Source organism: Rhamphochromis longiceps, linkage group LG4 (genome assembly GCF_057381845.1).
Source record: "Rhamphochromis longiceps isolate RC_006_pf linkage group LG4, R_longiceps_female_GT1.1, whole genome shotgun sequence".
NCBI lineage: Eukaryota > Metazoa > Chordata > Actinopteri > Cichliformes > Cichlidae > Rhamphochromis > Rhamphochromis longiceps.
Window position 1 is genome coordinate 26557164 of NC_140560.1, and position 23235 is coordinate 26580398.

Below are 23235 nucleotides of genomic sequence, written 5' to 3' on the forward strand. Positions count from 1 at the left end.
TGAATGTTTCTGCTTTTCCTCTTTACTTCTTGTGTGCAAACCATGAATTGTGTTCCAGAAACATATTCAGCCACACGAGATGAAGATAAAAATAAGCACGGCAAAAGCCATCCTGGGTCAGACAGAAATGGGTCAAGCACTGATATTATGGAGGGAATCATGATGTGGCTTTTTTTTACCTTTTTTTTTGGGGGGGGGGGGGGGGGGGGGGTGATAACATCAAGTTAATGCGTTCAAAAGTACCAAATAGTCTCTACATATCACTTTAAGGCAGCTGGATGACTGGTGTTGTTTCATGTGAATATTTTTTTTTTGGGGTGTGGGGTCACTGAGTCCGTGAGAATAACGAGACGACCTATTGACACCTGATGCAGCTTCCTCGCATCCTATCCGCCATTTCCACCGCTTTTGGTTCCTCCCTCTCTCCTCCAGTCTTTGGTTGCCATGGCGATGACGTCAAGTTGCACCACCGTTTCAGCCCAGTAGACGGTCTTAGAGGCGGTGCAACAAAATCCCGGACGATCGACTGCAGGAGCCATCATCCTGTGAATCTCCTCTGCTCAGATTCCCGTCTCCTACTCGACCGTCCTCTTACCCACCTGTCCAAAATGCGCGAAATTGTGCACTTGCAGGCCGGCCAGTGCGGAAACCAGATTGGAGCCAAGGTATTTCTTTCTGATTTCTTTTGCTCTATTTCGAGTTTTTTTTTCAATCCGGTGAGCCGTGTGCCGGCTGTCATGCAGGCACTCAGAGGAGCTCCCCTAATCCATCTTCCAGAAATTCTCTAGAACAAACTCTGTGCGGCGTATTTTCTTCTTAAAGCTCATTACATTCCAGAGAGAGGGAGAATCAATCCACAGACGATTTGCTCATTGGCATTCCGTGCAGGGTTTCACACCGAGGACAAGACTGATTCATGCACTGGTATATGCAGGAGAAATTAAGATTTATGCGACTTTATGCTTTAATAATTCCATGCATAACTCGCATTTAATATCGCCACATTTTTGTCGAATTTCCCATGCGAGTATATCAGCGATTGACTGGAATAGTAATGAAACCTTATTGTAGATGTAGGAGCAGCCGCCCCTCCCCCTCCATATTTATGACCTATTTTTGCCTGATTCTTTTCCAGCCACTTGCTTCTGAAAAAAAATGTCTAAATTTAAACTGAATCAAACTGCAGTATTATCATTTTAACACTGGCATGGATTATATCTTTAGTATAATTAATCTTGTTGGCTATATGGCACCAAAGACGTTTTTACTTTTCAGATTATTGCCATCTGCCAGATCAGACTAATAGACTGCTCTTTTGACTCTACATGCACCAGAAATACACACTAAGCTTTCTAGAAATGTAATTAAAAGTATATCAGCAAATACGTAACTGGAATGAACTTGCATCCCACCTTCCTCTCCTACCACGCTTGTTTTGTTTCAGTTCTGGGAGGTGATTAGCGATGAGCACGGCATTGATCCCACCGGTACCTACCATGGAGACAGCGACCTGCAGCTAGACAGGATCAGCGTCTACTACAATGAGGCCACAGGTTGGTTGCAGATTCACCTCTGCTGCCGTACAGACTGATTCGCATACATATCTCTGTTTTACATCACATCCAGCGTGCCTCTTAAAATTACAAGGAATTATATTGTTCATTCACTTTTGACTGGTTTAGGTGGAAAATACGTTCCACGAGCCATCCTGGTGGATCTGGAGCCTGGAACGATGGATTCGGTGAGGTCTGGTCCCTTTGGACAGATCTTCAGACCAGACAACTTTGTCTTTGGTAAGCTGGGTGAATTTTGTTAATCGAGCATACTATGCTATGTCTTTCCTGTGCATCTTACATTATAAATTGGAATATTTTTGACTACAGGCCAGAGTGGAGCTGGAAATAACTGGGCCAAGGGCCACTACACTGAGGGAGCAGAGCTGGTGGACTCTGTTCTGGATGTAGTGAGGAAAGAGGCTGAGAGCTGCGATTGCCTCCAGGGCTTCCAGCTCACTCACTCTCTGGGCGGAGGCACTGGCTCCGGCATGGGCACCCTGCTGATTAGCAAGATTCGCGAGGAGTACCCCGATCGCATCATGAACACCTTTAGCGTGGTGCCTTCCCCCAAAGTGTCTGACACCGTGGTGGAGCCTTACAACGCCACCCTCTCTGTCCACCAGCTGGTAGAGAACACAGATGAAACCTACTGTATTGACAATGAAGCCCTCTATGACATCTGCTTCCGCACGCTCAAACTCACCACTCCAACCTACGGAGATCTCAACCATTTGGTGTCCGCCACCATGAGCGGGGTGACCACCTGTCTGCGTTTCCCTGGCCAGCTCAACGCCGATCTCCGCAAACTAGCCGTCAACATGGTGCCCTTCCCCCGTCTGCACTTCTTCATGCCAGGGTTCGCCCCGCTCACCAGCAGGGGCAGCCAGCAGTATCGCTCACTGTCTGTGCCTGAGCTCACTCAGCAGATGTTCGATGCCAAGAACATGATGGCTGCCTGCGACCCACGCCACGGCCGCTACCTGACCGTGGCCGCAGTCTTTAGAGGTCGCATGTCCATGAAGGAGGTGGATGAGCAGATGCTGAATGTGCAGAACAAGAACAGCAGCTACTTTGTCGAATGGATCCCGAACAATGTGAAGACCGCCGTCTGTGACATCCCACCCCGTGGCCTCAAAATGGCCGCCACTTTCATTGGCAACAGCACCGCCATCCAGGAGCTGTTCAAGCGCATCTCCGAGCAGTTCACCGCCATGTTCCGTCGTAAGGCCTTCCTCCACTGGTACACGGGCGAAGGTATGGATGAGATGGAGTTCACCGAAGCCGAGAGCAACATGAACGACTTGGTGTCCGAGTATCAGCAGTACCAGGATGCCACCGCTGAGGAAGGAGAGTTCGAGGAAGAGGGAGAGGAGGAAGTTGCATAAAACCTCCGCACAACTGGCTCCCTGAGCTCCTTTCACCTCGCCCATTACCCCCCCTTTTCACTCCCCCCATCATGAATTGAATGGTTCGCCACACTTGAACAGATCACTGTTGCTCTAGTGTTAGACATTGGTGTTAACTGGTGCTAGTGAAGTTTTTGGTTCAAATATTTTTGTATGTCGTGAATGCACTGAACTACTGACATCCTCACATCTGTTCTGTCATTGCCTTGCCGAAGTCAAAAGCAAGTGATTTTAACTGTGAAGCCTTGAAACTGGCGAAAGAATAAAATCTAATTTAAATGCCAAATTAATGCCTCTTTGGGGGTTTTTGTTTGTTTTCTTTTACTGATTAATTTGACGTGCGATCCAAGATTTCTCTTCACCTTACAGCATTAAAACTCCTAGTTAGCAAGTCTATTCTACAACATATAGCTACAAGGACTTGTGCTACACAATGTTTACTAATACACTGCCGGATGTATACTTCTTTAAGAGAATTATCCTAAATATACATAATGGTTTGGTGAATCTCTCAAGCTTCTCCAGATTTAATGTTCTTCACTTCATAGATTTTCAATGAGATTCAAGTGTAGGACAGTCAGTAACATTCACTTTGGTGATCAGGAGTGTTGGAAGATATATCTTGCATCCAGACTGTTTATTTCTGACTGCTTGAGGTTTTCTTTCATAATCTTCCCATATCATTTTTTCTTCATGAGTCCTTCCACCTTGACAAGATTCTCAGTCCTAGACACATCGAAGCATCCACACAGCATAATACTCCCACCACCGTGTTTCATTGTTGGGATGCTGTTTCTTTGGTCTCTAAATTCTACCTTTCTTTCTCCAAATGTAAGCAGTGGCTCTGTGGCCAAAAGGGTTTAATCTCATCTGACCAAAGGATGTGCTTCCAGTATGCATAATCTTTCTCCAGGTTGTCCTTACTGTAGCATACTTCAGTCTGGCTTGAAGGTGTCTCTTTTACACAAATGGAGTTTTTCTTGGTCTACAACATCTGAGTCCATTCCTGTGCAAGGTTCTAATGATCATCTTCTTTCAGACTGCAATTTCTGACTCAACTAAGTCATTCAGTTGTTCTGGGGTCTTTCGACACATGTCTCACTAGCTTTTTTTCCAGTCTTTGAAATCTAACCAACTTGATCTGCCTGTATGTGAGGAACCTTCTTTCCTCGCAGTGATAATGCTGACGTCACATGACTGCGTGTTTCCGTGAGTCATTTACATGCAGAAGCCACTGAAAACCAGGATACGCATTTGTGTGGGGAATAAGACATAAAGACCTGCTCATTTAAAAAAAATTATGAAAAAAGTGACCCTGTGAATTTTCCTTGCATCATACAGTTAACAACTTTTTTACTACAGGCTAACGAGTCGAGCATTTCAGTGCTTTTCTCATGTACACCGAGAGCCTGAACTTTACACTCTGTGGTTACTGAAAATGCTTATCTGCATAGCTATTTTATCATCAGCCTCTGTACACTAATACATACAATAGCTGTGGACTTGTTTGCATTTTTTCCATCGCTGCTCAACCTTTTCAGGCATGTGCTATTTCCTTATTGTTATTTTTAGCCTTTTGCGTAACAGGACAGTGGACAGAAGAAGGAAAGACCTACAACATATAGATCGCCTGCTCTACCTACCCAGCTAAACCAGCACCCTATATCCTATTTTTACTGGGATTTTATACATAAACACCGCTGCTGATCCACCTGGGGAGGACTCGTGAGACTTTAAATGCTTTGTAAAGTTTAATTACACAAATATTAAACAAATATTCAGTTATTTGACAAATGCATAAATAAACACGTGGTGACATTGTAAAACATCTCTACTTGATTACAGTCAATTATGTGCTATACATATGATCTGGTGAATTATTGATGGCCTGTCTTTAAATTAGTGTTGTTATTCAAAGAGATGTCAAGTGTAAACAGTTGCTTCTGATTTCTAGTTATAACCTGACTTCTTTTTTTAGCTCAGAGCAGCTTTGTAAAAAACTAGTTTTCACGAGGATAAGATCTTTTGATTAAACTCATAAATAGAAACTCTTTCCTTTTCAAATGCGATTGACTAAAAACGCAAAAAGTTTGAGGTTAAAGGTCAGCAGATTTTGCATTGAAATTTTAGACAGAATCAAATCCAGCAAGTAATTAGGACTTAAGGCAGCTGGCAAAAAGAAGTGTCGCTAAACTAAAATCATTAGTGGCGATAAAATACTGTAGCTTTTTGTTTTTTTAACTTGTGCAGAATAAACATTTAGACCTCTTTGAAATGTTCAGTTGTTCTTAAAAGTCAGAGAAAAATCCCTTTGGGCGCTTCTCTTCGGCTTACCAAGCAAGAACAATTCAGTGCTTGTTGAAATGGAGCGGCAAGAAAATGCATCATGTTGTACGGTTTCAAAGATCTCTCTTTGTCCTCTCTTAAACCTGGAGACAGTTTTCTCTCAGTGGTCAAGCCCCAATCTGAGAGCCTCGTCACACAGGAAGGCTGCCGTGCAAGTGTTTGCAGCCTGTGTCCTTACAAGGTGTTCCACAAAACCTCAAATGAGTCTTTCCTCCTTTGGTAATTTTAGTGCATCCGGTGCGGCAATGCTGCGTGCACCAGACTGCTCCTCAGCGCTGGGTCTGTACGTCCCTTCGGTCTGCCTCTTCTTTTTGACCACGCAGAACAACCAGACGAGAAAAGCCGAGACTATAGCCAGCACTCCCAAGGTGACTGTAGGGGCCACAATGGCTGCGATGTTGGGTCCCTGCAAACAGGATAATATAACACTTAAAGTCTAATTACATACCAAAGTTATTTACTGTTCTTGAAAATATTTGTCACTTACTGTAGTGTTATTAGATTGGGTGTCACTTGCACTTAAGGTCATATTCCCTGTGAAAGGAGCAGAAACATAATGAATGTTATATCAGTGGAACAGTATTTGTTCCCTTTCCAAAAAATGTTTTAACATATTTATTATGCTTCAAATCCTCAAACAATTTTCAATATTAGACACAAATAACCCAAGTAAATACAAAATGCAGTTTTTAAATTGTGATTTTATTGATTATAAAAGTTATCCAAACCTATCTAGCCCTGTGTACAGTAATGGCCCCCAAAACCTAATAACTGGCTGTGCCAGCCTTGGCAGCAATAACTGCAATCAAGTGTTTGCAGTAACTGGCACTGAGTCTTTCACATTGCCGTGGAGGAATTTTGGCTCACTCTTCTTTGCATTTTTTTTTTTTGATTCAGCCACATTGTAGGGTTTCTCAGCAGGAACATCACTGTTCAAGGTCACGCTGAAGCATCTTAATCAGATTTAAGGCTGGACTTTGGCTAGGCTGCTCCAAAACCTTTATTTTGTTTTTGTTTTCTGGTTTTATTGAGTCATACAGATGTGAACCTGCTGCTGTGTTTTGGATCATTGTCCTGCTACATAATCCAAGTTGAGCTTCAAACAAACTGACGGTCGGATAGACTCCTTTGAGGTTTTTCCAGTAAAGAGTAAAATCAATGGATCCATCAATTAGATGCTGTTGAGGTCCTGAAGCAGCAAAGCAGGCCCAGACCATCACACTACCCTCACCATGTTTGACCGTTGGTGATTTTTCCCCTCAGCCCACAGAATATTTTTTCCAAAAGTCTTGGGGATCAACAAAATGTTTTATTGACAAATGTGAGACTTTGTGTTCTTTTCGGTCAGCAGTGGATTATCATCTTGGAACTCTCCCATGGATCCCATTTTTGTCTTTCTTATTGTTGAATCATGAACTCTGACCTTAACAGAGGCAAGAGAGGCCTGCAGTTCTTTAGATGTTGTTCTGGGTTAATCTGCGAGCTCGCGGGTCAATTGTCAATGTGGTCTTAGAGTAATTTTTGTAGGCCAACCACTCCTCTTCCAAGTTTTCACCATTTTTGAGTAATGGCTCTAAACTCAGTCCCCCCCCCACCCACAAGAAAAAAAGTGCTTAATCACAGTTAATTCATGAGTTAAAAATATTTCTTAACATAGAGCCATGTAGGTTTGTACAGCTTTTTTCTCTTAATAAATGAAATCATCATTTAAAAACTCCATTTTGTATGTAAACTGATGTATATAATTAAAATGTGTTTAAATATTATGGGGCTCTCTGTATTTAGATAAGATCTTTTATTTTAATTGGCAAATGCATTTAAACTTTCAGAGTAACCACTTACAAGCACGTGTGAATGTGCACTCATAACATTTAAAGTAATGAGTCTGTTTCCTGGCAACTGGGGGAGACTTTTGAAAGTTCCAGTCTTTGCAAAGAAGTATAATACCGTACTTTTTTTTTTTTTTTAAAGCTACTCATGTAACTCTCAGTGAGAATGAAGAATAATTTTCACATGTAACCAAAGTGTTTGACACATTCATATGCAGATGAATGCAGGAATGTGAAAGGATCTTGAAAAGCTGGCTTCTTAGTAAAGTGCAAAACTGTTTTTGAACCACGACAGAGACATGAGTGTCAAAAATAATGTCTAAAAGAGGAAAAGTGTATCGCTTCTACATGTTATCATGATTGTATCTACCCTTATACATACATGCGTAATGAAAAGCACATAAGAGGAAGTACCACAGTAAAGCAGAAGTTCATTTCAACCTCGTCCACTTTCTAAGCACCTGACACTTGTAAGCATTCCAGTATCGCTACCAGCCATTTCATCTGTGAGCAGCCATGTGATTACTCAGTTACATCATAAAGCCCCACTGGAGCTTCTTGACCAGAGCGAATAGGGAGGAGGAGAAGCTCAGGAATGCACGGTATACCGCAGTCACAATTAGCTGAGTCAAACAGCACACTATGAAATGTGAGAAAAAAACCCAACTCAAATCTATTTGTTTCTTTGTGTTTCTTTGTGTGTGTGTGTTCATCATTCAAAAAATCGTGTTAATGAGAAAGTTTTGTTTTGGAAACTTAAGCCCTCCCCACAGTTTCTGAGTCAATCATTTGCTTGGGTAAATAGTAAACTTGCCAAGGACAAAGGTACGACTTGATAACAAAGGTTACAGACGGGGGCAGCCATGTTCACAACTTAAAGTAGGATTCAAACTGACAAATGCAACAGTTTCTCACAGCAGTGGGACAGGGGTCTGTGTCTTACTGTGTAGCATCACCTTCATTTACCAGTTAAAATGTCTGGGAACTGAGGAGAACAATTGCTGCAGTTTTGAAATCACATTTCCTCTCATTCTTGTTTGATAGGAGATTTCAGTTGCTCAACAGTCCCCCACCCCAATGTAACTATACCCATCAGATATACTGTGTTTTGTACTGCACTTATAGTACAAAACACCTCTCCTTTTTAGCTGTAATGACTCTGCGAGATGTTCAGTATCGTGTGAAAATCTAGTTCAAATGATTTTTAAATCATGACATTAGTTTACACGGCACCGCAACATCTTTAAAATTGCTTTTTTGTATATTACTCCCACTCAATGGGGAGCTTGTTCCTATAAATTCTTATCTTAGTCTTATGTTATTAGGCAGTGCTGACATGTTTCACAGTTTCTTAGCAAAGCTTCCTAAGTTTTTTTATGTGTCATCACAGGATGCAATAGGTTTTTTATGTGTGCGTGTGCACAGGTGTGGTCAAAAGGCTGGCTTATTTGTATGGGAGTGCTGAGGAAGGCTTCCAACTCACCCCACACAGGATTACTGCTCAGCACCAGCAGTAAAACACTCCCAACCACAGCTCCAGGTATGGTCAGCACATCCAGGCACGCTGCCATCTCTGCCCGTGACCAGCAGGGCCAAATGGGGGCAGACTGGTACAGTCGGGGCATCAGCTTGGGTCCATTTCATTCACAGACAGCCGCCGTGAGGATTTACTGCCTCCATTTGAACAGCTAAAGACACACAACTATCAGCAGTGCAAACGCAAATATCCTCTCCAGTTCACTCAGACACTGATAGACTGTTTTAATCTCAAGCTGAGTCAGGCAGAGAAAACCACAACTACTGAGTCACATTCAGCCTGATGTTGAATCACCTCTAAACCTGCGCAATAATATTTTTACTGGCCTAACAGAAGAACACAGCTCTAACACCTCCTAAAAAACATCATTACACTATCAAATGACAATATGCTGTAACGTGATTCTTTTCAAAGACTTACACACACCCTTCATCCGACTGCTTCCAGATGGTCGAGGCAAAACGAGGAACATCGAACAGGTTGATTCTTTACGCGTCAACTGCTTCCGCCTCACCTTGTCAAAAATGAAACCGCAACACATATGAGTCGGGTGAAAAGTACAGGTAACATCCTCAGCCGACTTCTATCAGAACAAGCCTACCTGAAGTACCCGAGACTACATCCTCGGCTGTCCTATGAGTTGGTCTTTCATCTAAAGCTCTTTTTTTCCCCTCGTCTACTCCTCACTTCGCCATTGGTCACGTGGTTGAGTTTCGTGTTACAATACCTGAGCACAGTTATCTACCTGCAGCGGGGCGAACAGAACCTCCTTTGTGCGTACAAAGTAGAATAAAATGCGCACTTTGCTAAAGCAGAGCAGCGCCGATCTATCCTGTTTCCATCAGGAAAAAAAAAAATCAGACCTTAAAGCTTTTAATCACCTTTATGCAATAATATTTATATTCAGAAATTCCTTCCAAAGTTCATTCAGTTTCTAAAAAATTAACGATAATGATAATAATAACAAGATGCCAGGTTTGCCTTATTTGCTCCAATCTGCACAACTTTAGCCGTAGTTTTTACTCCCTGTGAAGCTCTTACCTACAGCAGCAACCTGCTGATGGCGTTGCATGAAACAGCGCCTCCGTCAGGTTTTACGGTTCCCGTCAGGAGAAAGGATATCGACATTCCTGAGATATTTTAAGGATGAATTTGGAGGCCAGCTGGTCCAGTGGGCTCTAATCCTCTCCTAATCTCTCCTTTCAGACTAAGAGGGGCACAGAAAATGTAGTCTGCTTCGGGCCTAATCTGTGCTAGTCAGAGTTTCGTGTGGACACTGTAAGAGCACTGAAGCGTTTTCTGAAAAGCACAGACCTGCTGTGGAAAATTACTCTTATAGTACAGCAGTGACTCACATTGAGGAGGTGCCCCTTGCTATTTTGTATGTAGCCTAATATCTGCAACAGTGTTTCAGTAATATAACGTTCAGTAACCACAGTTTGACATGTGATTCAGAGTGTTTTATCTATTAAAGAAAGGACAGATAAGGCATGAGAAAGTTAACTACTGGCATAACCCTGTCTTTTCATGCACATACACTCACTGGGCACTTTATTAGGTACACTTTGCTAGTACAGGATTGGGCCTTCTTAATTCTTTGTGGCACTGAGTCACAAACCCACCTCATCCCAGTGGTCTATTGAGATATTGAGACGGCATTCCTGTACAGTGAACTCATTATCATGTTCCAGCAACCAGTTTGAGATGATCTGCACTTGGGAACATGGCATGTTTTCCTGCTGGCATGTTACGTCCCCACGAAGGAATTCTTCGAGTTGCGAGTGTGGTGGCCGGTAACAAATGGGTCCAGAACAGAATGAAAAGGAAAGCAGACAGAGGTGTTTAGCATATAATATGGTTTTATTGCAAATAATCTTAACACAAAGAGTCAGCAACGTCGCTGTATCAATAAGGCCAAAAAGAAAAGAAGAGATCAAAAACAACAAAGGAAACAACTAAAAAAAAAAAAAAACTCCACAACACAAAGAGGCACTTCCCACTTCTCACTCAACTGAACTCCTCACCACGGTGAGACATTTCCAAGGCCTATATGCCCATCTACTCACTCAACTTAAAACCACGGGTAGGACAAACACGCATTGGGACTTTTCCAACATCTAAAAAGACAATGTAGAGCCATAGGGAAAAACCACTTGCATCACACAGTTCTTCCCCAGCCTATATAATCTATATAATAAAGAGGTGATTGCTGACTGGGTCCAGGTGCCAAACGGGGTAATGAACAGCAGGTGCGTCGTGGCAAGAGGGCGGAGTGAAAAAGAGACAGAAGGGTGGGAGGAACAAAAGAGGAGGAGGCGGAGAGAGAAGACCACACCCACACAAGGGAAATTTCAAGAAGAGGCCCTGCTAGGGCCGTAACAAGGGTCATAAAGGGATGGACATGGTCAGTAATAAAACTGAGGTAGGCTGTGGTAGTTAAACGATGCTGCAGTTGGCACAAAGGGGCCTAAACTGTGCCAAGAAAATATCAGAATCAGAATCAGAAAGGGTTTTATTGCCAAATGTTGAGCAGGTTTACAACATTAGGAAATTGCTGCGGTGCTTCAGTGCAAACATACTGTCATAAATTGCGCTTAAATAGACATGAAAAAATAAAAGTAAGAAGAAGAATTAAAAGTGCTACGTAGAAAGATATATGCATGAGTGCAGGTGGTGATCAGTGCCAAACATGGAATGATGCAGTGAACACAGCGTAGGGTCATGTGTTAGTGGTGGAACAGTCATATGGTTATTGTTCATGTGTCCAACAGCAGAGGGGAAGAAACTGTTCTTATGGCGAGAGGTTCTGGTGCGAATGGACCGGAGCCTCCTGCCAGAGGGGAGCAGGTCAAACAGACTGTATCCAGGGTGAGAAGGGTCAGCTGAGATCCGAGCTGCACGCCGCAGTGTCCTGGAGGTGTACAGGTCCTGCAAAGATGGGAGTCTGCAGCCAATCACCTTCTCAGCAGAGCGCACAACACGCTGCAGTCTCTGTTTGTCCCTGATAGTGGCTCCAGCGTACCACACGGTGATGGAGGAGGTGAGGATGGACTCGATGATTGCAGTGTAGAATTGCATCATCGTCCGTGTTGGCAGGTTGAATTTCTTCAGCTGCCTCAGGAAGTACATCCTCTGCTGGGCTTTCTTGATGACGGAGGTGATGGTGGGCTCCCACTTCAGGTCCTGGGTGATGGTGGTACCCAGGAAGCGGAATGAGTCCACAGAGGTGATGGGGGTGTCAGTCAGGATGATGGGGGGGAATGGAGCTGTGTGCTTCCTGAAGTCCACAATAATCTCCACTGTCTTCTGGGCATTCAGCACCAGGTTGTTGTGGCTGCACCAGGACACCAGACGTTCAACAACCCCACAACCATGACATCCTGAACTGCTAATATGGTTCTTTCATGTTTTTCACATCACATTGTGACCCATCTGAATGTCTCACCAGAAATCAAGACTCATCGAATCCAATTTAGGTGAGCCTGAGTGAATCACAGTCTCAGCAAGTAACAGGTGGCTATTTGAGTGACTGTTCCCATCAGCTAGAAACAGACTGGCTGTTCTCCTCTGACCTCTGGTAACAACTAGGCATTTTATCCCTGAGACTCAGCTTGAGATTAAAGAAGTCTCTCATCATTCAATACTTTCTGTTTTGGAGACCATTCTCTGTAAACTCTAGAGGTGGTTGGGCAGAAAAATCCCAGCATATCAACAGTTTTTGAAACTCTCAGAAGCTGGCAGCAAGGCTTGCCATGTTCAAAGTCAAATGCACTGAGCTAACTGACTGATTAGATTATTTGCGTTAACAATTTGGTTGGACATTAGGCTGATTGCAGATCAGATATGGCGGTAGAAGAAACATTAAGAACAAATAGCTCTTCTGGTGTCTTGTTTTCTACTTATTTAGTAGTGACCACTAAAGGGTGCAACAAGCACCTTTTTGTGTGTGTGTGTTTGTTGTCAAATAAATGAGCATTACGTGTAAAACAGTATCTTTTTTATTGGAGTCACTGTTATATATTTCACTGTTAGTTTTATCAGGAAGTTTATTTTACTAAAGAAAGCTTCTGTAAGCAAGTTCATTAGCCTAATAGTTTATGTAAGCTGATATAAATACCTACAGTGACAGCCCAGTAATTAATAACATACATAATAAAACTGCAAGAGAGAAGCAATTCAATGATGATTTTAAAAGGTACACTGTTTTTAGAGCAACGTATTTGATTTAACATCTGTCTAAATGTTGCACTTGGCCATGTTTTCTGGGCTGGAATCAGTGTTGGTGAAACTGCTGCGAAGACATGAAACTGCCATGTACTGGAAGTTAATACGCTATAGCAGAATGTAAAAATGTCAAGGAGATTTATATATTTATCTGACTTGTTATCAGCGCTCAGTTCAAAAACCTGCATGTCTGATAGTGTGGAGGTTCATTCATGCCACTGGAATTGGAAGCTTACACATGCAGAAAGGTATACAGAGGTTTTAGAGCAACATATACTCCCATGCAGGCAATGTCTTTATTATTTCAATCTATATTAATGTGTACCCTTATGTCTATATATATCGCTACCATATTTCAAGAAGATAAATCTTGAAATATTAAAATAAAACCCTAGTTTTGAAAAAGTCAGGACGTTGTGTAAAATGTAAAGAAAAAAAAGCATGCAATGATGTGTATTTTATTCACAGCAGAACATAAAACATATCACGTGCAATGTACCATTTTAAGAAAAATGTTAACTTATTTTGACTTTAATGGCAACAACACCTCTCACACAAGTTGGAAAGGGGACAACAAAAAAGTTATGTTAACTGTCAACAGGTCAGGAACATGTCTGGGTATAAAAAGTTTCACGGAAGTAAAGATGGGCAGATGGTTTAACCATCTGCAAAAAATCAAAAAACAATAATTGAACAATGTCAGAATAATGTTCCTCAATGTCAAATCCTAAAGGCTTGGAATCTCTCACCACCTACGGTACATAACATCATCAGAAGAGTCTGAGAATCTAGAGAAATCTCTGAAAAAAACAGAAAAACTCTAATGTTTGTGCCCTCGGGTGTCACTATATTAAAATGTTTCTATCAGGCATGTTGCTATCATGGAAGTCACTGAATGGCCTCAGGAACACTTCAACATGGTATGGCCATGACCACAGTTTACCATCCAGAAATGAAGGTTAAAGCTCTATCATGGAAAAAAGATGCCACATGTGAACAAGATCCAGAAATATTTCTCTGGGTCAAAGGTCATGGAAATGGACAGACGCAAAACAAAACAAAACAAAAACAATCCAAACACAAAAACCCAAATTGAACTACAAAGAGTACAAAGAAGACTCAGGACTGCTGAACATTCGCCTCCCCAAATTCTAGCAGCTGGTCTTCTCAGTTTCCAGATGTTTATGGACTGTTGTTAAAATAAGGGGTTTGCTGCATGTGGGTAAACATGGCCCTGTACCACTTCTTTTGAGAAATATTGCTGCTATCAAACTCAAAATGAGCCAATATCTTTCTTAAAATGCTACATTTTCTCAATTTAAGTATTTGCAATTGCATTCTGTTTTTATCCTTTTCAGTATTGGGGTTGCAAGCTGGAAAAAAAGTTGCATGCCAGCAAAAATGTCAGTGAATTTTGTTTTATTAAAAAAATTTAATATTTTGTATGGGCCAAGTGGGAGGATTAGAGTATTGCTTTGTGGCATTCTAAAATTCTGCATGCAACAGCTTATTTAAAATGTGTGAATATATAGTATATAGTTCTGATTTCTGACTACACCTCACATATTCAAGTTTTACGAGTTCAGATTCAAAGCTTAAAAATTAGAGCTAGATTTCATGTTTTTCACCAGTGAACTGAAGACCCTGCTTCTCTGTAGCTATAAACCTGTCCTTAAAAGAATCTACCTGGGGATAGAGATTGCAATGAATGCCATGTCTTTTTGTAAACAAATTTAGATTTTCTCTGCATTCAAAGGGGTTTCAAATGTAACACTTTAATCACTATGCTGGTACCTGGTATAGGTGCAGATGAAACCCTGCAAAATGTACTTAATCTGTTAGTTTAATGGCACGAACTCACTAATCCTCAATCCTGGGTGTGACTCCATAAAGTTTAGATACTTTAGATAATTTCATCACCTCCCTGCCCAAGCATTTATGATGAACTGCAGTCATTAACAGCACCAATAAAATGCCTCAGGCACTGAGTTGGTACATCAGAGCTTGAGGCCACGTTACAGAAATACTTCCAGCCTGATTTACTTTGTTTGTGGTTGAAATAATTACAACAATAATCAATCTGTAGCTTGTTTATTGTGGGTTCGGGCTTTGGTAGTTGTGCAACTAGGGGTCAGTAGAGGCACTTTTCCTTCCTTTTGATCGAGGCCACCCTTTTCCTCTGTTTCCATCATACGCGTGTACAGCTTGCCGTAGACGCGCTGAAACCTGGGTAATACAGTCAAAGCGGCGGGAGAGCGGCAATTTATTCCCAGATATATGAGCAATTGAATGATAGAAATATTGTTTTGGTGAGTAGTGTGAGCCTAGTCCTATAAGTAAGGCCTGCGTTTCGTGAAAGCACAGGTGTGTGATCCATAATAATTGTGGTAACCGCTTGTGTTGCGAGAGTGTTGCTTTTTAAGGTTCCCCGGGAAACTGCCCCTTCTTACCGCTCCAGAAAATATGGCGAAGGTACAGGTGTTGAATGTGGCTGTCCTAGACAACCCGAGTCCTTTCGGAAACCCCTTTCAGTTTGAAATAACCTTTGAGTGTATGGAGGACCTTGCTGAAGGTTGGTACCATTGCATAACAGCTGTCATTATCGCTTGTGTGAAGCTACAACATAAGTCTGCTAACAGCTACACAGTATTAGCTGTAGTAGCTAACTACTTTTTGTTGAAGTGTAAAGGGTAACGTTGCTTAAAGATAACATTAAAGTTGCATAACAGCATGGCTTAAAGCTATAACAAGGAGAGTGGACGCTTCTCGCACGTCCTGTGGTACTTATGAATATGGTAAAGCAATCTTATTGTTTCCATTAAGGGATAAAAAACAAGTTCAGTGCTAATTAGCCAACGTTTTAATGTTTGTGCGTAAAAATGTAAACAAAATATAGCTCTATTCAAGGATGGAAATCTAAAATTTTGTTTTGTTTTTTTTTGCATTTCTTTGTGTAACTTTATGTGGACAGATTCTTTGTACGAGCACACAACCAAACTGAATTTATAAAGCTTTTGAAATATTAAAAACCATTGTGCACATTAACCTACATGTTTACATCTGTTCATCAGCTGATCAGTTCTTTGCTTAACAGGCTCATTTTTTAACAAAAAAATAATGTTTTTGTCACATCATATTTTTCTAATGAAGCACTCTATTGTAATATTTCCTGTTTATAGACCTGGAGTGGAAGATCATCTATGTCGGCTCAGCAGAGAGTGAAGAGTACGACCAAATCCTCGACTCGGTGCTGGTTGGCCCAGTACCTGCTGGGAGACACATGTTTGTGTTTCAGGTATAATTAATTGACACTCAGAAAAAGTAGTCACTATTTGTGACTAATCTGACCAAATCACAACAGCAGTGGAGCTCCACATATATTAATAGCTTTTTGTTGTTGTTTGTTTGCTTGCTTGTTTATCAGGCGGATGCCCCAAACACTGGATTGATTCCTGAAAGCGATGCAGTTGGTGTTACAGTAGTGCTCATTACCTGCACGTACCGCAGCCAAGAGTTCATTCGCATTGGTTACTATGTGAACAACGAATACACAGACCCAGAGCTGCGTGAAAATCCTCCAATCAAGCCAGACTACACACAGGTTAGGATCATGACTGATTTCTGAGATGCAATGCTACCACGACTGTCTATTTTGAATGTTATTGGTGTAAATTACACGGTAAAGGCCTATTTCCACTGAACATTTATAATTGCAGTCAAATTAAAAACCACCACAGGTCATTTGGCTATTTGAAGTAGACCTAAGTACCCTGAGAATCTAAAATTAGTCCCTTTTGGAAATAAATCTGAATTTCACTGGCCTGTTAGGTTGACAGTTGAAAATTTTGATGAGAAATGCATCACTCATTGTGACGCATGCACTGGAGGCAGACCATCGCTCAGTTATATTGAAGTCTTTTGGTACCACTCAGAGATTACAACATTTTTTGTTGTAATTGAAAGAAGAAATAAACAAAAATGACTAGTTCTTCAGATGTTATTAAATGAAAATTTACTATTAATTATTGAATTTCCAAAAATGGAAACTATTTCATAATTATTGCAGAGGTAATGTGCCAATGTTTACAAGAAGCATACTACGGCAGTACTGATTTCATTTTGGCGTTTTCACCTGCTCTTGTGTCAATCACAGATGTTTATTTTATACACAGAAAATGTTTAACATCTACATAGATATTTTGGATAATGCTCAAGTCAGTGGAGAGTGACTTTTTACACAAACTGGACTTTCATTACTTCAAATAGGTAGGCTTTGGTATACTTTGTAAAGGCTGGCCTCATTTAACCTTTATTTTCTAAACCTGAATTGCATTTTGAATAAGATTTTGCTGATTCTTTGTTACGATTATTTCCTCCATTTCCTGAAATATTTACTGTGCTGCAAAAACGATCCTAAAGGAGTTTTTTTTTCCACACCCATTTTTAATAGTGTTTTGTTCATTACAAAATACTGCTACAGACATATCTTTGCTACCATAAAGCTCAATATGAATATGTCCACAGCAGTTGTTTCCAAAACAAGTGTGGCGTTTCTTTGCATAAGTCAACTACTGACTTGTATGACAAGTTTGCAGGTAAGGTTTCTTTTGATGAGTCTTCCATGTAGGACCAGTCTGGACTACATTTCCAGCTCATTTGCGCTCATTTAATGGTTATCTTTTCCCTTCCTGCCCAAGAGATGTCTAGTTTTTGGAGATCCTTACAGGACTAACTACTAGAGATGGACCGATCCGATATTACGTATCGGTATCGGTCCGATACTGACCTAAATGACTGGATCGGATATCGGAGAAAAATAAAAAATGTAATCCGATCCATTAAATATCACGAAAGCACCTCACAAAACTTGCAACACGCCGTAACTCACCTCAGAACGTTAGCACGTCGGAGCAGTATGCATCACGTGATAGAGCGGCTGTGGCATGCGGGACCTGTGGTCTGGATAGCATTTGGAGTAGAGCTGGGCGATATAACATTTTTTCATATCACGATATGTTTTTTTCATTTCAGGCGATATCACGATATAAGCCAAATAACTATATTTGTAAGATTTAAATGTGCCGTTGCTCACAAGTAAAATGTGAAATAATCAGCAGCTTGTTTTTATTTAAATATTTATTTCCCATAATAAGTTCATCCATTAAGCGGACGCGAATGGATGGATGAAGTTCAACAGGGTAGATGTACTTAAGGAACATGAGACTTTTTCAGATAAATAAAGGCAAATATTGCAAACTACACAAAAGACAGCCGCTAAAGCGTTTAAGTTTCAAAATAGAACAAACGAAACAGACTAAATTGTCAATTCCACTTAGAAACAAAATATTAATTCTAAAAATAAATCTTAGTTTGTTTTACAGAAGAACAGACAAAACTGACTAACTTTTGTCAATATCAAATAAACTGAGAACTAAAAGGAAATTCTCAATCTCTCCTTGTTGTATAGCTGAGCTTTTCAAACAGTTTTAACAGTTACTTTAGTCTGACAAAAGCCGAATGACGAATTAGCGCTTCCAGTCAGAGACTGAGGCTACGTCCACACGTACACGGGTATTTTTGAAAACGGAGATTTTCCGTTTTCGTTTTAAAAACTAATCCCGTCCACACATAAAGGCAGAAATGAAGGAAAACGCTGCTATGAACATGCCAAAGCAGCAGGTGGCGCTAGATTCCTAACCGTGCCTAAATGTTGGCCAATCAGAAGTCTAGAAGCCTCGGTGGGAAAAAGTAAACAAAGCTGGGGCATAGAAGCAGAACCGAGTCGTATGTGTGGAGGGACAGTAACTGTGTGTATATGTAAGCATTTAAACACTGCAGAGAGTAGAAGTAACAGTATTGTAGAAATTCATTTCACCGAAACAATAACGTGGCGCACAGTGTGACGCATGCACCAGTTTATTGTATTTCCAGACTTGCTTTCGGCACAATTTACAGTGCACGCTACTCTGTTTTTTGTCAGACTTGAAATAGCCGAAATACCTTCACACTACGAAACTTCTATGGCTCTTCCGTTCGACAATCTCTCCGGCATTGGAACCATCATCTGTTTTCTCTTCGGTAACCTTCGGTCACGCTCGGTTGATTTTTCTAGTCGGCACACTCATTTCCTCCATTACCCGGGCGGTACGATGGCTGGCTGCTTCCCAAACAAATACACATGTGCGGCTTGGCACTTGTGCTGTGCGGAGCAGAAGCCAGGGGGGGTTGCAGTGACGCGCCCGTGAGCTCCGCCGGCAGCCAGCTGTGCCTGAGTGACCGAGCCCCAGGCCGAGAGGCCGGGGGCACCCCACCTCCGAAGTGGCCCGAGCGAGCCCCAGGCTTCAGGCCCCGATAAGCGGCCGCCAAGGAGTGAGCCGGTGTGTACCCGGACGCCCATCCCCAGACACAAAGAACCACCAATGCACCGACACCTGAGGGAGTCCGCCACTGGCAGGGGAAGTGGTGGGTGGAGATAGGCCTCCAAACCTTGGAGGGCCTGAGATGTCCCCAGAGAGGTGGCGTCTGATACCCAACCTGACATATAGACACAGACATACAGGCACACACATATACAAACATCCATTCCCACCCTCATGCTCTCATATGCACTTACTCCACACTCAACCAACGTGGAGACAGACATAAAGAGACGCTGTACACACGATCACACTCCCCAAGCGTACTCTACGAACCGGGTCTAGGTACCCTTGCCCCTGGAGGGGGGAACTGCACCCAGACCCAGGTGGTGTTATCCTTTTCCCTGCGGTGGGGAGAGGCAGACCGCCCCGACTCCGCAGCAGCAGGGAGGCCCCACACTCCAGACCGCAGTTGGACGGCCAACTCCTCCTAGCCCCCCCGCTCCAGCAGGCCGCAGAGAACGGGGGTGAGAGAAGACTCCAAACCTCCCTCCACCCGCTCATTGTAGTGTTGATGCATGTGTGTTCTAAGGTGCAATTAAAACCCAGGAAGGCATGGAGCTACCTGCCAGAGAGCAGCAGGTAAGCGCATAGTCCCTCCTGCTAGCCCTCAATGTCTACGTGTATTCAAAATTGAGAGGTGGGCAACGACGCCAGGGGTGAGGTGTACACCCTGATGGTAAATTGGACTCCGTGTATCGTGCCCACCCCCAAGATCCTATATGTATGTGTAATGAGAGTGTGAGTAATGTGAATGTCTAAGTTGTGGGATAAAATTGAGGCAGAGGCAGCTAGAAGGGGACAGAGGGGGGGGGGGTAGCCTCCTCTGCACCCTGGTGGTGGAGCGGCGAGGTCTATCGCGATAGTTTAATTTCTCTATCGAGTAAAAGTTATATCGCGATACATATCGTTATCGTTCTATCGCCCAGCTCTAATTTGGAGCTTCGCTAGCAACCTGGCATTTCATCTCCGACAAAGTTATCCCCGAGAGAAGTAAAGCAAGTGTGTAAGTCCATCTCTGAATGTTTGTAAAGCATTCCCATGTTAAGCTTAACGAGCGACTGCCTCTCGCTCTCCGGCTGCTACTTCAATCGTGAAACTGCTTAAATGATCAGCTGATCGGCTTTTCTGTCGCGAGTCCGTCTTTGTTTTTGGCCCACTTTGCACCAGAAAGAGGAAACCAGCGGCTGAACAACAGCAGCACGTTTAAGCTTGATAAGCTGTTGTTAGAATTTATTTAATATTACTTTCTACACCAGGATCTTTTTCTACGTAGCTGACGCTGGTAACTGTGCAGGGGCGGATCTAGCAAAGTTTAGCCAGGGGGGCCGATAGGGCATTAACTGGGAAAAGGGGGCACAAAGACATACTTTTCTTTCTTATTCTCATTTAAAATGTCTAGCTTTTAATAAATAATTATCTGACACACAAAGTTTTAATTTGATGTAAAATGAATAGAAGTCCATTACTGTATATAGTAACTATTAAGTCTAATATATATACCCTAGTAAGCTATAGTACTTTTTCCTTTGGGAAGGTACCATCTGTGCAGTCTGCAATTTTGTTGAAGAAAGATGTTGAATCTATTTAATATTTCTTGAAAAATAATTGATTTCTGTGCATTTTTTTTCACACTGCATCAAATTAAGGTTGATTACGTCGATTAAGCATCATGAGGTGGCGCGTGAGGGGTGGTTCCCTATTTTTTATTTATTTATTTATTGTTGTTGCTGGGAGTTGGAACCCTATTAGTTAGGTTGCTTAATATTTACGCTAAGTACTCTTTAAAATACCAGAATAGGGAGGATGGTGTAGGTCTAAGTTTATTAGATTGATCAGTATTGCTGAACTATGAAATATTTTTTTTGGATACAGGTATAACAGAATAGCTTTAGTGTAGTTGTTGTTTTAAACTTGAGTATGAACTTATACAAAATGCAGCAAGATATTTTAAAAAACAGTTTTGTTGATTAAAAAACACTATATCGGATTCATATCGGTATCGGCAGATATCCAAATCTATGATATCGGTATCGGTATCGGACATAAAAAAGTGGTATCGTGCCATCTCTACTAACTACACTTCCTGTGAAGCAAGTGACAGTGTTTTAACATTTTAAAAGAACACTATCTACTTTGAGTGACTCGAAATTGAACCATCTCATTTGCCAAAGAAGACTTGTTGTTGTTCTACATTAGCTTAGTGCAAGAGTTACATTGTATTTGCAGATAACTTCAATGGGATTTTATTGTAAAAATCAACCCTACTTTTTTTTATGCAGAAATTAATCAAATATCTAATTGAAAATGAAATATATGATACGCTTTGCAACTATTACCATACATATGGAGCAGCATGGTGCACTACTGGAGCCCTGAAGTTGAAGCCTTTAATTCAGCAAAGCTTGCACTTTGGAACAAAAAGCGTTGTGAAAGTTCGATTATGACATTCCTTCAGTGGCTTATTCTGTGCCACTGTGAGATTTGTGGTCATAGCAAAGGGTTTTGATTGAAGGTGTCAAATTTTTAAGGTGGCTGACATCTGTGATTAAAACCTTTCACTTACAAATGCAAAAAAAATATCTAAACAGCTTACTCCGATTAGAGTTGCAAAGTTCTTGTTTCCTGTGTGAGTTTATGTGATTAGCTATTGTGAAGAAAGAAAAAAAATACCACACTGTGCCTTTGTACTACTGGGTTCACTCTTTCCTGCCCTGAGTCTAGAGAGCACATGGAGTCAGATGCATTTACACCAGCAGCGTGCCTGTTTTGATGTTGGAGCTAACAGAAAATCAATTAGTAGTCAGGGTAAATGGTAAAGACTTTCAAATGCTGCCAGATACAGTTGTTTGTTTGTTTTTTGGTTTTTTTTAATGTTCATGTACACTTCTAATATCACACTTGGTCTTAAATGTTACACTAGCGTACACTAGTATAATGAACATTAATTAATGTCATATTAATGTTATTTACACTGACATGCAGAAATAACACAAATACACGATGAAGATGAAATAAAACTGCCTTAAATTGTGGTCCAAATGATTCTATTAAAGATGCTGTGTTAGGTATTCCTAAAGAACTTGTGCAAAGAATTTATTTTTATGTTTTTCCTTTTTCAGCTGCAGAGAAATATTCTAGCTTCAAACCCACGTGTCACCAGATTCCATATAAACTGGGAAGGCTGCACAGAGCGAATGGAAGACTGTGAAAATGTGGATCCTTCTTCAAACTCCATGCTCCCGCCATCCTGTCTCCCTGGCAAGGCCCCACCTTTGGGTGTACTCCCAGATAACTCTATGGACTGCTTATAAAGATGGCCCCTGCCCTAAAAAGGTGACGATTCACAGCCCGAAACCTTACTTTTGAACAATGCCTATGGACATTCAAGTGGGGAATAAAGGATGTGTACACATCCCTGCCTTATAGCTGCCCTTTATTTTCCCGAGACTTCTCAAACATGAGTTCTCACCCTGGGTTTCAAACAAGCACTTGTTCCAAGGAAGATTATGAGTGTCTGACTGGAATGAGTGTTATTTATAGTTGGATAGTTCTTTCCAGTGTTGAAAGCAATATTGCAGGAAACCTCAAATATGAAGCGATAAAACGGAACTGAAACGTAACAAAGCTGTTGAATGATCCACCTTACTTCCTTTCTTGGTGCACAATGGACTTGTACCTGTTTATGAAGATTTCAGCACTGAAGCAATAGGCAATTAAATTGCAGTTTGATAATCTGCCATTGTATTTGTGTTCACAGTGCACTTACACTTACTTTTCCCATTTGACTGTGGAGTTTTGTATGGCTTATATCGCTTCATGGTTTTTTTCCTCCTTTTATTTTGTAATTTTGTGTTCCAAATAAAAGAACGGTGAATTTGTTATATCTGTATGAGTGGGTTTCTAATAATTACTTGGATT

General features: G+C 41.5%; 3 protein-coding genes across 4 annotated transcripts; 2 read left to right on the forward strand and 1 right to left on the reverse strand.

Annotated features, from left to right (window-relative positions):
• Positions 1 to 497: 497 nt before the first annotated feature.
• Positions 498 to 3248, forward strand: tubb4bl (tubulin, beta 4B class IVb-like). The gene is made up of 4 exons (XM_085404149.1): positions 498 to 665; positions 1445 to 1553; positions 1683 to 1793; positions 1884 to 3248. The coding sequence occupies exons 1-4, from the start codon at positions 609 to 611 to the stop codon at positions 2939 to 2941; spliced, it is 1335 nt and encodes a 444-aa protein (XP_085260275.1). The 5' UTR covers positions 498 to 608; the 3' UTR covers positions 2942 to 3248.
• Positions 3249 to 4702: 1454 nt separating this feature from the next.
• Positions 4703 to 9718, reverse strand: crb3a (crumbs homolog 3a). Of its 2 annotated transcripts, none has more exons than XM_085404151.1 (5): positions 9276 to 9718; positions 9101 to 9188; positions 8621 to 8825; positions 5796 to 5842; positions 4703 to 5714 (listed from the first exon to the last, which is right to left on the reverse strand). In XM_085404151.1, the coding sequence occupies exons 3-5, from the start codon at positions 8760 to 8762 to the stop codon at positions 5505 to 5507; spliced, it is 399 nt and encodes a 132-aa protein (XP_085260277.1). In that variant the 5' UTR covers positions 8763 to 8825; positions 9101 to 9188; positions 9276 to 9718; the 3' UTR covers positions 4703 to 5504. The 2 variants fall into 2 exon arrangements, with proteins under 2 accessions (XP_085260277.1, XP_085260276.1); XM_085404150.1 differs by having other exon boundaries at positions 9095 to 9188.
• A 5389-nt stretch (positions 9719 to 15107) lies between these two features.
• Positions 15108 to 23192, forward strand: asf1ba (anti-silencing function 1Ba histone chaperone). The gene is made up of 4 exons (XM_085404152.1): positions 15108 to 15470; positions 16078 to 16193; positions 16323 to 16499; positions 22437 to 23192. The coding sequence occupies exons 1-4, from the start codon at positions 15362 to 15364 to the stop codon at positions 22626 to 22628; spliced, it is 594 nt and encodes a 197-aa protein (XP_085260278.1). The 5' UTR covers positions 15108 to 15361; the 3' UTR covers positions 22629 to 23192.
• The last annotated feature ends 43 nt before the right edge of the window (positions 23193 to 23235 follow it).

Excerpts from the sequence above, each read along its gene's own strand:
- asf1ba (XM_085404152.1), top strand. The coding sequence starts at position 15,362 with ATGGCGAAGGTACAGGTGTTGAATGTGGCTGTCCTAGACAACCCGAGT. Across the intron at positions 16,194-16,322 it reads GACACATGTTTGTGTTTCAG|GCGGATGCCCCAAACACTGG; the intron begins GTATAATTAATT and ends CTTGTTTATCAG. Across the intron at positions 16,500-22,436 it reads TCAAGCCAGACTACACACAG|CTGCAGAGAAATATTCTAGC; the intron begins GTTAGGATCATG and ends TTCCTTTTTCAG.
- tubb4bl (XM_085404149.1), top strand. The coding sequence starts at position 609 with ATGCGCGAAATTGTGCACTTGCAGGCCGGCCAGTGCGGAAACCAGATT. Across the intron at positions 666-1,444 it reads GAAACCAGATTGGAGCCAAG|TTCTGGGAGGTGATTAGCGA; the intron begins GTATTTCTTTCT and ends GTTTTGTTTCAG. Across the intron at positions 1,794-1,883 it reads ACCAGACAACTTTGTCTTTG|GCCAGAGTGGAGCTGGAAAT; the intron begins GTAAGCTGGGTG and ends TTTTGACTACAG.
- crb3a (XM_085404151.1), bottom strand. The coding sequence starts at position 8,762 with ATGCCCCGACTGTACCAGTCTGCCCCCATTTGGCCCTGCTGGTCACGG. Across the intron at positions 5,843-8,620 it reads GAGCAGTAATCCTGTGTGGG|GGAATATGACCTTAAGTGCA; the intron begins GTGAGTTGGAAG and ends CTCCTTTCACAG. Across the intron at positions 5,715-5,795 it reads CCCAATCTAATAACACTACA|GGACCCAACATCGCAGCCAT; the intron begins GTAAGTGACAAA and ends TCCTGTTTGCAG.